This window comes from Rhinatrema bivittatum, chromosome 12 (assembly GCF_901001135.1).
Source record: "Rhinatrema bivittatum chromosome 12, aRhiBiv1.1, whole genome shotgun sequence".
Lineage (NCBI taxonomy): Eukaryota > Metazoa > Chordata > Amphibia > Gymnophiona > Rhinatrematidae > Rhinatrema > Rhinatrema bivittatum.
This window is the reverse complement of record NC_042626.1, coordinates 3,209,591-3,222,235: the sequence shown is the minus strand read 5'-3', so window position 1 is coordinate 3,222,235 and position 12,645 is coordinate 3,209,591. Positions and strand designations below refer to the sequence as shown.

Below are 12,645 nucleotides of genomic sequence, written 5' to 3'. Positions count from 1 at the left end.
ATCTGGGTATTTTTGGTGCTGAGGACTCCTCTCTGGATCAGGACTCGGAGGAGTTTATTATTTTGAAGCACAAGGCCTGTTTGGCCAGAAAAGCTGCAGGAGATACTGCTGCTAGGTTGGGGAGGAAGTCCAGTTTCCAGTCCACAGCAGTAAGGTTGTGTCATCCCATAAAGAAGTGTATGAAAGGCCTTTGATGGGCTTTGCGCCATTGGGTGATACACAGGGGGGCTCTGATGACTCCAGTGACCTGGAGGAGCCACCAGGGGCATTCCCAGGTGGGGGCACTTTGCCAGATGCGAGTGGTATGGCAGATACCGAGGCTATGGATGGCGATCCTGGGGAGGTTCCTGTAGCTGATAGAGATGATCTGCAGAGAGGAGCTCTGGCATTTAATTATGGAGGTGATTCACGAGCTGGGAATCAAGGTCACAGGAGGAGTCTGACTTGGAAGGAGCAGATCCCATGTTGGTCAGTTTGCAAGGTCCAGTGAAGGCCTTCCCTTTCCACAAGTAGGTGAAGAAGTTGGTAGTTCGGGAGTGGGACACCCCAGCATCCAACTTGAGGGTTGATAGAGCTATGGGGAAGCTTTATCCGTCACCGGTGTCAGAATCAGTCGGTGCGGGGCTAGTGGTCAAAGAGAGAAGCATCTTGGTCTATCACTCGTTTAGAGATGACAGTGGTCCAGTACACTTTCCTTGCCTTTTTGTCACATGTGCACGGTTGACCGGTGAAAGTCCTATCAGACAATGCAACGGTAGTGGCCTACATCAACTGTCAGGGAGGAACAAGAGTTGAGCAGTAGCTCAGGAGCTGATTCTTTGGATGGAGAAGCACTTAGAGAGGATTACGGCATCTCACATTGCTGGGGTAGACAATGTTCAGGTAGATTTTTTTTTAATCGAAAGATCTTGGACCCTGGAGAGTGGGAGCTGTGGGAGAAATAGCAAAGGAGAGAGGAGAGAGATAGGTAATGAGGAGCTGCAGGATGAATGCATTTGTAGGTGTGAAAGAAAAGGTTGAAAAGATTGTGTGGAAGCAGATGGGGAGCCAGTGCAGCAATTTGAAAAGAAGGTTTACATGGTGATAGTGACGTTGAAGAAGGAGAAGTCATGCACCTGAAGTTTGAATTCATTGCAGTGAAAAAAGATGGTTCAGTGGGAGATCTGCAAAGAGTTATGTTGCAGGAGGTGATAAGAGAGCACGTTCAGAAAGGAAGAAAGGGATTTTAGCAATACTGTAGAGGAAGATAGGACTTTAGCAGATGGGGGCTGGAAGAGTCCCCCTGTCAATAACAATCACAGTGCCCCTAACAATGCAAGAGTCCCCTAACAATAACAATCACAGTGCCCTCCTAACAAGGGAAGAGTTCCCTATCAATAACAATCACAGTGCCCCCCTAACAATGGAAGAGTCCCCTATCAATAACAATCACAGTGCTCCCCTAACAATGGAAGAGTCCCCTATCAATAACAATCACAGTGCCCCCCTAACAATGGAAGAGTCCCCTATCAATAACAATCACAGTGCCCTCCTAACAAGGGAAGAGTCCCCTATCAATAACAATCACAGTGCCCCCCTAACAAGGGAAGAGTCCCCTATCAATAACAATCACAGTGCCCCCCTAACAATGGAAGAGTCCCCTATCAATAACAATCACAGTGCCCCCCTAACAATGGAAGAGTCCCCTATCAATAACAATCACAGTGCCCCAACAAAGGAAGAGTTCCCTATCAATACAATCACAGTGCCCCCCTAACAATGGAAGAGTCCCCTATCAATAACAATCACAGTGCTCCCCTAACAATGGAAGAGTCCCCTATCAATAACAATCACAGTGCTCCCCTAACAATGGAAGAGTCCCCTATCAATAACAATCACAGTGCCCCCCTAACAATGGAAGAGTCCCCTATCAATAACAATCACAGTGCCCCCCTAACAATGGAAGAGTCCCTATCAATAACAATCACAGTGCTCCCCTAACAATTGAAGAGTCCCCTATCAATAACAATCACAGTGCCCCCTAACAAAGGAAGAATTCCCTATCAATAGCAATCACAGTGCCCCCCTAACAATGGAAGAGTCCCCTATCAATAACAATCACAGTGCTCCCCTAACAATGGAAGAGTCCCTATCAATAACAATCACAGTGCTCCCCTAACAATGGAAGAGTCCCCTATCAATAACAATCACAGTGCTCCCCTAACAATGGAAGAGTCCCCTATCAATAACAATCACAGTGCTCCCCTAACAATGGAAGAGTCCCCTATCAATAACAATCACAGTGCCCCCTAACAATGGAAGAGTCCCCTATCAATAACAATCACAGTGCTCCCCTAACAATGGAAGAGTCCACTATCAATAACAATCACAGTGCTCCCCTAACAATGGAAGAGTCCCCTATCAATAACAATCACAGTGCTCCCCTAACAATGGAAGAGTCCCCTATCAATAACAATCACAGTGCTCCCCTAACAATGGAAGAGTCCACTATCAATAACAATCACAGTGCTCCCCTAACAATGGAAGAGTCCCCTATCAATAACAATCACAGTGCTCCCCTAACAATGGAAGAGTCCCCTATCAATAACAATCACAGTGCCCCTCTAACAATGGAAGAGTCCCCTAACAATATCAATCACAGTGCCCACCCCACATGTATAACAATGGAGTAGTCCAGTGCCTGCCATGTGTCCTGGTGACTAGCACTGTCTTGGAAAGGTCAGCCCATCCTGTAATCCCATTGGCAGCCAGTGCTTATGCATTATATAGCAGATGGTATCAAAGTGCCAGCGCTGTCAGTGTTCTCCTAGGGTGTCTACTCTTTCTGTAATGGTTGCGTCCCTTGCTCCCCTGGCTTGTTGAGATATTTCCTGTTCGGTCTGTGCCTGTGGTAGATCCCTTGTGCTGCCTGTCCATCCCTCTGATAGCTCCCTGGTACTCTGCTCTCCTGTCTCGTGGATTGTCGTCACTCCTCATGCACGTCCATCCTATGCCTTCTTGAGCACTACAACTACCCTTGTTCTCACTGTCAGAATCCCAAGTGCCACGCACTGAATGACGTGGTATCCTTGTTGGGTGTCATGTTGTATTCTGCCTTTGGGAACACATACATAGGCATCGTTCTGGACGCTCTTCTCACTGGCTTTCATAAGATTGCTGACATTTCCAGAAACTCAAGCCTTCCTGTAGCCCCCTTTGTGTCTCCCTGCATGTTGTGGCATGTATGGCTGGCACGGTGTTACTGCAGTACACGTCAGGCTTTCTCAGCAGCAGTGATCCCTCTCCTGACATGGATGCCCTGGCACTCTCTTTGCAGCTGAAGCTGAACTTTGACCCTCACAAGAAGGACACGCAGCAGATGCTCACCTCCCTTCCTGCTGAGGATCCCAGTCTCCCGCAGCCCCGAGCAGAGGCAGAGGCTGAAAAGCAAGCAGCCATCAATAAAGGTAAGGAGCCAACTCTGACAGGGGGGCAGTGCACGGCACCATCTGGTGAACCAGGCAGTGGCATAGCAAGGGGGGGGGGGGGCAAAGACCCCAGGCACTAGGCTTCAGGGGGCACCTGGACAGTGGCAGACTAAGGGGGGAGGCAAAGTGGCGGTCTGCCCTGGGTGACAGCCAGAAAGATCCCAGCAGAGCCCAACATGCAGCAGCCAAAAAGTGAAGAGCTCCCAGTCAGAGGGAGAAGAAACAGGACACCTGGCGGGAGCAGCAACAGAAGCAGCTGGACTGCACGCACACAGCATCGGTAGCCCTTGTGGCCCATGAGACTCTTCTATTTTCCTGGGCTGTGGGGGCTAAAGGGGGAAATTGCTGCCTTCCCATGGAGGGAAGGGGAGAGTAAGTGAGTGAAATGTGTGTGTGGAGAGAGCCTGTGTATCCGTGTGTGTGACTGAAAGCGTGTGTGGAGAGAGCCTGTGTATCCGTGTGCATGACTGAAAGCGTGTGAGGAGAGAGCCTGTGTATCCGTGTGTGTGACTGAAAGCGTGTGTGGAGAGAGCCTGTGTATCCGTGTGCATGACTGAAAGCGTGTGAGGAGAGAGCCTGTGTATCCGTGTGTGTGACTGAAAGCGTGTGAGGAGAGAGCCTGTGTATCCGTGTGTGTGACTGAAAGCGTGTGTGGAGAGAGCCTGTGTATCCTTGTGCATGACTGAAAGCGTGTGAGGAGAGAGCCTGTGTATCCGTGTGTGTGACTGAAAGCGTGTGTGGAGAGAGCCTGTGTATCCGTGTGTGTGACTGAAAGCGTGTGAGGAGAGAGCATGTAATGTGTGATTGAAAGCATATGTGTGGTGTGTGTGAGAGCATGTATGAGTGTGTGATTGAGAGCATGTGTTTGTGTGAGCGTGTGACAGAGAGAGTGTGTATGTGCATGCAATAGGGAACCTGTGTCTGTGACAGAAGCATGTGAGTGTGACAGTGAGAAAAAGTCTGTATGCAACAATACACCCCTTCCTCCCCAATTCCCACTCCTTCTCTTCACTAATCTATGGCAATCTTAGGGCATCTGGAATCAAAAGTTCTCAGGAATGGAGACCGGGTGATTTTTAAAATTCTTATTAGTTTTCATTATTGGGTGTTATTTGATGTCTGCTGTTTTGAAATATTTTATTGTTGTAAAGGACATTTTTAACAATTTTTATATAATTTTTACATTATTGACTGTTCTACTTGTCACCTGTTTTAAAATGTTTATTCTTTTATTAGTATGGCTTTACTATTTTGATTGATATGTTCTATTTCTTGATTTTATTTGATGTTATATGAGGAATGATGCTTCACTTTTTTTTTTCCATTGTTGCACTCTATACAGAGTCTGGCTTGTAGCAGTTTCCAGTTCAACTTGTGTCTGCATGTTTCTATTTATATTTTATGGTCTCTTTATTCTGTATTTGGTGAAGGGGTGTGTGTGACCTAAGTGAAGTATTCTGCTATCATGTAGTTTTTGTGTAAGGATCTATGGTGACCTGGGTTTCTGTTTTCCTAAGAGGAGGTATATTGGTGTTTTAGGGCTCGGTGTTATATTTGCAGCATTGCCTTTTCATAAGTAGTGTTGTTGCTGTTTGAGTGCTGGCAGTTAGTGCCCAACAGCATCCCCTAGGTTGTGTGTGTGTGAATGGAAGCCTATCTGGGTTTTGTGTGTGTGTGTGTGTGTGTGTGTGTAGGTGTGTGTGCGTGTGTGTGTGAAGAAAGTTTGTGCTGCCCTACTAATCCACAACAAGCTCAGCATGACTAGAAATCAAATGTTTCCGGGTATGGAGAGTCAGGAATTTTTCCATTCTTAATAGTTTTAATTATTTTGAAATATTTTATTGCTGTTTGGAAAATGTTTAAAATGTTTATTATTGGGTATTATTGTATTTGTCAGCACGTTGAAAATGTTATTGTTAGTATGGTTTTGAGGTGAGGGGCTCTAGAGGGGGTAGGGAGGGAGGGAACCAGAGACTGCTGGGGGAGGGGCGGTACCAAACACTTTAGGCATGCCATTGCCCCCAGAGGCTCTCTTTTTGTATTTTTTTCAGCCGCACATAGGTAGAAGGCGAGAAGAAGGGGCGATTTGACGTATCTGCTGTTTCTGTGACCCTAAGCATTTCCACAGGGAGTTTGGTGGTGGTGGGACTGCGGCCAGGGGCGTGCACAGGACCCTATCCAGTAGAGTAATACTGGGGCTGCAGGCCATTTGATGTGCTTCAGGTACTCTGTGGAGCTAAGGTCCTGCAGCCATCACCATTCCCTCCTCTTCCCATGGTTCTCAGGCTTTCTCTCTGTGCGTCTCTTACAGTTGGAATTGTTCCTCCAAGAACCAAGTCTCCTAGTGATCAGGACCCTGGAGCAACATCTTGTGTGGTGCGGAGAGACAATGCCCCCAGTGGTCAGAACTGCCGGGTAACTTCTGATTTTAGTCCTGGGGAAGGGTGACAGCTAGAGCAAAGGCTGTGCCTGCGTAGGTGTCGATGGGTGGGACAAATAGTCCACAAAATTCTTAGACTTTGTGTAACCACACAACACACCCGCACGCAAACAACATATACTCACGTGCACCAAGCCGGAGAGCCACACAAAGAATCTCTTCCCTTACGTGCACCCTCCATGTCTATCTGCAGGAGCGGCCGAAGAGCGCGGTCTTCTCCAGCGATCTGAAGGCAAAGATGAGTGTGGAGGAACAAATAGCTCGCATGAAACGCCACCAGAGCGGGTCCATGAAGGAGAAAAGGCGGAGCCTGCAGCTGCCATCCAGTCAGCAGACGGATCTCCCCGGCGCCAAGCCCTCAGTGTCTTACAGGGTGGTACGTGAGAGAGCTCCCCACTTCCTCTCTGTAGCTTGGTGGTAGCCACTTGGTGTGTGAGCTTCCAGGCAGGGCTGCTGGGGCCTGGGAGAGGCCCAGCACTGATATAAGGAGGGGTAGGGGAGAGAGGTCATGCTCTGGCTGAGCAGGTCCCATCATGGATGGTTGGCAGCTCCCCCCCCCATGACCAACTCTGATGATATCGGGTGGAGGGAAAGGGTATGAGCTGGAAAAGAGGATACACGTGTGCCAGGGCTCCAGAATAACAAGAATACGTTTAGAAACAGAAACAATGAGATGTTGAGAGACTGCTGCACGGACTGTTTGTATATAAATAGGAACATGGGTCTCACCAGTGCAAGCTAAATTCAGCTCAGAGCCCAGCAATCAAAGAAGGATTTCCAGCTCTTGCCCAGAGATTCTTAACGGTGTCAGATTTTAATGTTTGCGCAGGCCATAGGGCATTGCTATAATTGTATCTTTCCAGTCCAGACGCATGGCTTTTTCTCCTCTACCAGCAGATGGAGACAGAGAGCAAATGCTTCACAGCACCCTTGGTTCTTAGGCTGCTGCGCCACCTGCAGTCTCTCAGTATTCCCTTCTCCAGCAAGTGGAAGGGATGTCTAATCTGCAGTCACACATCGCTCTGAAAAAATTGCTCCCAGGGGTGTAATGTGCAGTGCTGGGCTATCCCTCTGGTAGAGTAGGAATGAGCATGCGGTTGGTGCCCTGAATTTTGGGAGGGCCTGATAGGGCGGTAGGTCTGGCTCCCTCAGACCCTATCCTCTTCCTCCCCTCTTTCTCAGGAAGACATCTATTAAAGGAAATACCAATGTTCCTTTCCCTATTTGAATGTGTTCAGAGAGGCTGGAAACCACGGAGGCCGGCAGCACAGGAAAGCTTGGGCCTGGAAGGAGATACCTTTGCAGGGTAAGGGAAGTGCTTGGAGCTAATTTCCTTTCTTTCTCCTTCCAGCCTTTGCAATATGTGTAAGGGCAGTGGGGGAGGGTCCTTCGAGGGAGGCCCATTCAGCAGATCTTAAGAAGGCAATCCCGGGCTGCAGTTACTGCTGCTCAGGCAGATGCAGTGGCTGCTCCCACAGTGCGGGGGTGTATGAGGGAGGAGTCCTTAAAGCCTCCAACGTAAATTCTGTCAGGGCGACTCTGGGCACCACAGAAGAAGGCAGGGGCACTTCTGAGCTGCACTGTGAATCAGATGAGGAAGAGGATCCTTTTTCTATGGAATTTGTTTTGCTGCTGCACAAGGCCTTTCTGGTAAAAAAAATTTTAAAAAAAGGGGCAGCATCTGGGGGGCCTTGCTTGAAGAGGTCTTCTTCTGGAGCTCCTTTTGTTTACTTTTCTGACGTATGGATTTGTTGCCTTTGTAATTGCTCCTGTAGTTTGGTCACTGTTCCACTTCCCATTCTCTCCCAGTCTTCCAGTTCTTCCTCCAGCTGTGTCCTCATTTTGACAAAGTCCGTATTTTAGAAATTCAAAACTCGGGTCTTCGTGTGACCTCTCTGTATCCTGTTTGCGATATCAAACCAAACCATCTGATGATCACTGGTGCTGAGGTGGGCGCCCACCCGGACATTAGAGACCTTATCCCCGTTAGTGAGCACTAAGTCGAGTATCACTCCCTCCCTCGTAGGCTCCATTACCATCTGTTTGAACAGAGCCCCTTGCAAGGCATCCACTATCCCCTCTACCTCTGTTAGATTCTGCAGAAGGGATTCTCCAGTCTACGTCCCGCAGATTAAAATCTCCAACAATCACCACTTCTCTCTTCTTTCCCACCTTTTGTACGTCTTCGACCAGATCTCTGTCCAGTTCTTTCATTTAATTTGAAGGCCTGTAAACCACTCCAGTAAAAATGGATGCACCACCATCTTTTTTCAGGACGGCCCTTAATGCTTCTTCTCTACCCCACGTTCCTTGCAGTTCAGTTGCTTGGATATTGTTCTTGACATAAAGAGCTGCTCCTCCCCCTGTCTGACCTCTCTGTCCTTCCTTAACAAGTTCTAGCCCGGTATGGCCGTATCCCAATCATGAGAATCCCTGATCCTCCTCTCCATAACTGCTACAATGTCCAAGTCCCCTTCCACCATTAGGGCCTGCAGGTCTGGGATTTTATTGCTCAAACTTTGAGCATTTGTAGACCCAATTTTTCTCCCTTGATTTGTTGCACTTCCTAAACACATTTTCTGCTTTTTAGAGCTGATTGATTTTGTTATTTTCTCCTCCCACTTCCTGTATTGTTTGGCCTATTTTCTGAAGAGCATGAAGCATTCAATAGTTAGTATCACTGTGGAATTAAACCTAATTATGAGCCCACCAGGAGGGCTTTGGTGAAGGATCTCCCTCTGAAGGCAGTGTTTTTGGTGGCTGTTTGTTTGTCGAGGAATATTTCTGAGTTACAAGCCTTATCGTGTAAGAATCCTTTCCGATGTTTTTCGGAAGATGGACTTTCAGTTTGTAGGGTGCTTTCATTTTTGCCCAAGGTGGTTTCAACATTTCATTTAAGTTGGTCTATTGAGTTGCTGAATCCTGATCTGTTAGGAGGGTGGACCCTTGAGTCGGCTGAGACGGATGGTGATGCACTGTGGGGGACCACAGTGGACGTCGCAGCCGGGAGGCGGCGCTGAGGAGGTGGCTCTGGAAGGCTTCACCCTTGGAAACCCGCGGTCCCCCTGGGAGGAGCCCGTGAGGACCCGAGCCGCTGGGACTTAGGCAAAGCCCCCTGGTGGGCGAAGAATCAGATACCTGAGGATGAAGGGAAGCCAGAAGCCAAAGTCCAGTCAAGGACGGAAGCTGAATCAAGAAGTCAGTGGACAAGCCAAGGTCGGAAGCCAGGAGTCAGAAGCCGAAGGACGGAAGCTGAATCGGAAGTCCAGGAACAGAGCCGGAATCACAAACCAGAAGACAGATGCCGATGAGACGAATAGGGATTCTGATGCAGCAACTAGTAACTCTTAACAAGAGTGAACCTCGTTGCAAGGCGAGGTTTAGGCCAAGCTGCAGGGTCTAAATACCCTGCAGCGTCTGACGTCATTCGAGGGCTGTCCTCCCTCTTTAAAAGTTCGAGCCCCTGCGCACACGCGCACCTAGGGGGCAGGGCCAAGCACGTCAGATCGGCGGCGTCTCCCTCGTGAAGGGAGAGCCGTGGCAGGAGCCAGGTCGGGCCTAGACGGCTGAAGAGAAGTTCCTGCGGCCCGGGCTGGCCCTGAGGTAGGTGGAGGGATCGGGGCACAGCCCGGGACCGTAACATGATCGTCACATACTGGATGACTGTAGGACGTTTGTGAGGTATTTGAAGATTACAAATAGCTTTTGGAGATCAGACCATCGTTTTGTCTTGTTTAATGATCCTAACAAGGGGTAGAGAGCATCTAAGGCCTCTCTAGGAAGCACTAAGGGCCTGGAGGTGCTGGTTGCTCTTTGGGCCCAGGGGGCGTCTCTGCTCTCAGGAGATGTGTGCAGTAGTCATTGGGTCTTCGTTGCACACCTTTGCCAAGCACTACTGTTTGGATGTTCAGCCGCCAGACTTGGGGATGATAAGAAAGGAAACATTGGTTCTTACCTGCTAATTTTCTTTCCTTGGATTCTGCAGACCACTCTTCTGCAAGTTCTTGTTAGTTCTCCTTCTGGCATTTGAATCCCCCCAAAGAGGGGTTTACAAGTTAAATTTCAATGTCCAGCAAATCCCCTGCTGAAGGGACTAAAGGAGGTTTTTTGATTGTAGATTTAGTGAAAGACTGCACAACAGCTTAAGTACTAAGAATACAGCAAAGCTTTTGTTCTCTGTCTCCATCTGCTGGTAAGAGAGAAAACCTATCTTTCTGACTGGTCTGTGGGAGTCAAGGAAAGAAAGTTAGCAAGTCAGAACCAATTTTTCCATTGAATGTGAAACTCAGCTGGGTTATTTGAAGGGGATGAGCCCATGCAGTACCAGGACCTAGGTGGCCTGTGACTGATCCTGTTCCAGGGTTTGGGCAGACCCTGGAACAGGATCGGTTCCTGGGGAACCTGCCCAGGCACAGACTAGTGAGAGTGATACCTACTCCTGAACAGGTTTTGTGCTTACTCTCAGGTCCGCCGGCACCGCAGTATCCATGAGGTTGACATCTCTGACCTGGAGGCAGCCCTGCGGTCAGAAGAGTCCAGCCACATGTACGAGACACCACGGGATGAGATTGCACGCCTGCGCCAGATGGAGCTGGAGCCACAGCATTATAACGTGGATATCAGTAAGGAGGTGAGGAGACATGGGGAAGAGGGAGCTGCAGAAGCAGGATGGGAGGCTCAATAAGTAGGGGAATAAGATCAGAGGGTCAGGAAGGTGGGTAGGGATGAGATAGGGAGCATGAGAGGGACGGGGAATAAGAGTGGGGAGAAACAGGGCAGGAAGGGGAGAGATGAGAACAGGATCACACAGGGTCAGGAAAGTGCATGGGGAGCACAAGAATTAGGGGGAATAAAGAGTGGAGAGCAGTGAGCAGGGGAGGGACAGCGTTCCATTGTGGTAAGAGTCACATTGCAGAAAGCTCGCTGTTCTGCTCCCAGCTCTCCACCCCAGATAAAGTGCTGATTCCTGAGAGATACGTCGAGCTGGAACCAGAGAGTCCGCTGAGCCCTGAGGAGCTGAAGGAGAAACAGAAGAAGGTGGAAAGAATTAAAACGCTTATTGCCAAATGCAGGTGAGGTACAGCCCCAGCATGGGGACCCAGTGGGATGGGGAGGGGGGTCCCTGTCAGTGAGAATCACTCCGCACCCCCTTTTCTGTTCCTGCAGTCTGCAGAACGTGGTACCTGCCAGCGACAGAGAGCCCGATGAGCCTGCGGACTCTGAGTCTCAGCTGCAGGAGCAGGAGAAGAGGATCGCCATATCCTGTACGCTGGCCACGGAAGCCTCACGGCGTGGCCGCTTGCTCTCTGGTGAGTGCTGGGAATTCTCCTCCAGCCTGGGCTAGTCTGCTCCCTCCTCTCCTCTCCTCATCAGCCCTCTCTCTGTCTCTGTGCTGTCTCATCTTCCTCGCCTTGCTGCTCTGTTTTATTTTCTCAGCACTTGGGCATAAATCTCAGCGGGACTCAGTGCGCAGCCCGTGGGAGGTGATAAGATTTGTGGGAAAACAGCACTCTCAGTGAGGCATTTCTGACGAGAGAAAGGAAGCATTTGCTGTGCGCTGTGACCCTTTGCTAAGGGAAGAGGACAGCTCTGCTGTGTCCACGTCACGGCCCGTGCTTTCATCACACATCAGCTTCAAGCTTTCTGTTCCTGCATGTGAAACTCTCTTACTGAAATAAGAGGGCCTTATGCAGAGGGTAATCGGGGTTCATGATTGGCCAGTGAGCTCACTAAACTGAAGTGTATGATTCGCAGATTCAGCTCAGAATTGGATCTCAGGAGCCTCAGTTACCCTGAAATCCATTTCCCTGAAAGGTTTCATCCCCGTGACAGCTGAGGGCAGGGGTGATCCAGCAGAGCTGCCTCTCTGGCTCTGACTTTAGCCTGCTTGAGAAATGAGCACAGCAGCACCTCCCTCAACCGCTCTGCTTTCACCCCAGACAATTGCAAATTATGTTTTTCTTCTCATGTTTCACATCATCTTCATTTCTGTTTCTAGTGCTGTGTTCTACCCCAAGCCCACCCATCTCCCCCGTGTCCTCGAATCCACAGGGCAGCTCCCTCTGGTCGGAGCCATCATCCCATGCAACTGAGAGCAGAGACGAAAGTATCAACATGGGCCATTTCATGTGTGTCTGAGCCATAATGTAAGCATGCCTCCTCTGTACATGCAGATCCCTGCCACGGGCCGGGAAATCAAGGGCTTTCATTGTACACGCAGATCCCTGCCACGGGCCGTGAGATCAGGGGCTTTCATTGTACACGCAGACCCCTGCCACGGGCCGTGAGATCAGGGGCTTTCATTGTACACGCAGACCCCTGCCACGGGCCGGGAAATCAGGGGCTTTCATTGTACACGCAGATCCCTGCCATGGGCCATGAGATCAGGGGCATTCATTGTACACGCAGAACCCTTCCACGGGCCGTAAGATCAGGGGCATTCATTGTACATGCAGATCCCTGCCACGGGCCGTGAGATCAGGGGCATTCATTGCACACGCAGATCCCTGCCACGGGCCGTGAGATCAGGGGCATTCATTGTACACACAGATCCCTTCCACAGGCCGTAAGATCAGGGGCTTTCATTGTACACGCAGAACCCTGCCACGGGCTGGGAAATCAAGGGCTTTCATTGTACACGCAGATCCCTTCCACAGGCCGTAAGATCAGGGGCATTCATTGTACACGCAGATCTCTGCCACGGGCCGTGAGATCAGGGGCTTTCATTGTACACAGAGA

At 49.7% G+C, this 12,645-nt stretch overlaps 1 protein-coding gene across 1 annotated transcript in view; it reads left to right on the top strand.

The window, feature by feature from the left end:
- Positions 1-12,645, top strand: part of PLEKHA6 (pleckstrin homology domain containing A6) — an 82,298-nt gene that overhangs the window by 67,493 nt on the left and 2,160 nt on the right. Inside the window, 7 exon segments of the mRNA XM_029573888.1 lie at positions 3,317-3,446; positions 5,779-5,882; positions 6,101-6,283; positions 10,373-10,537; positions 10,846-10,979; positions 11,074-11,216; positions 11,906-12,053. Of these exon segments, the coding sequence (XP_029429748.1) occupies positions 3,317-3,446; positions 5,779-5,882; positions 6,101-6,283; positions 10,373-10,537; positions 10,846-10,979; positions 11,074-11,216; positions 11,906-12,045 (999 nt within the window). The 3' untranslated portion in view covers positions 12,046-12,053.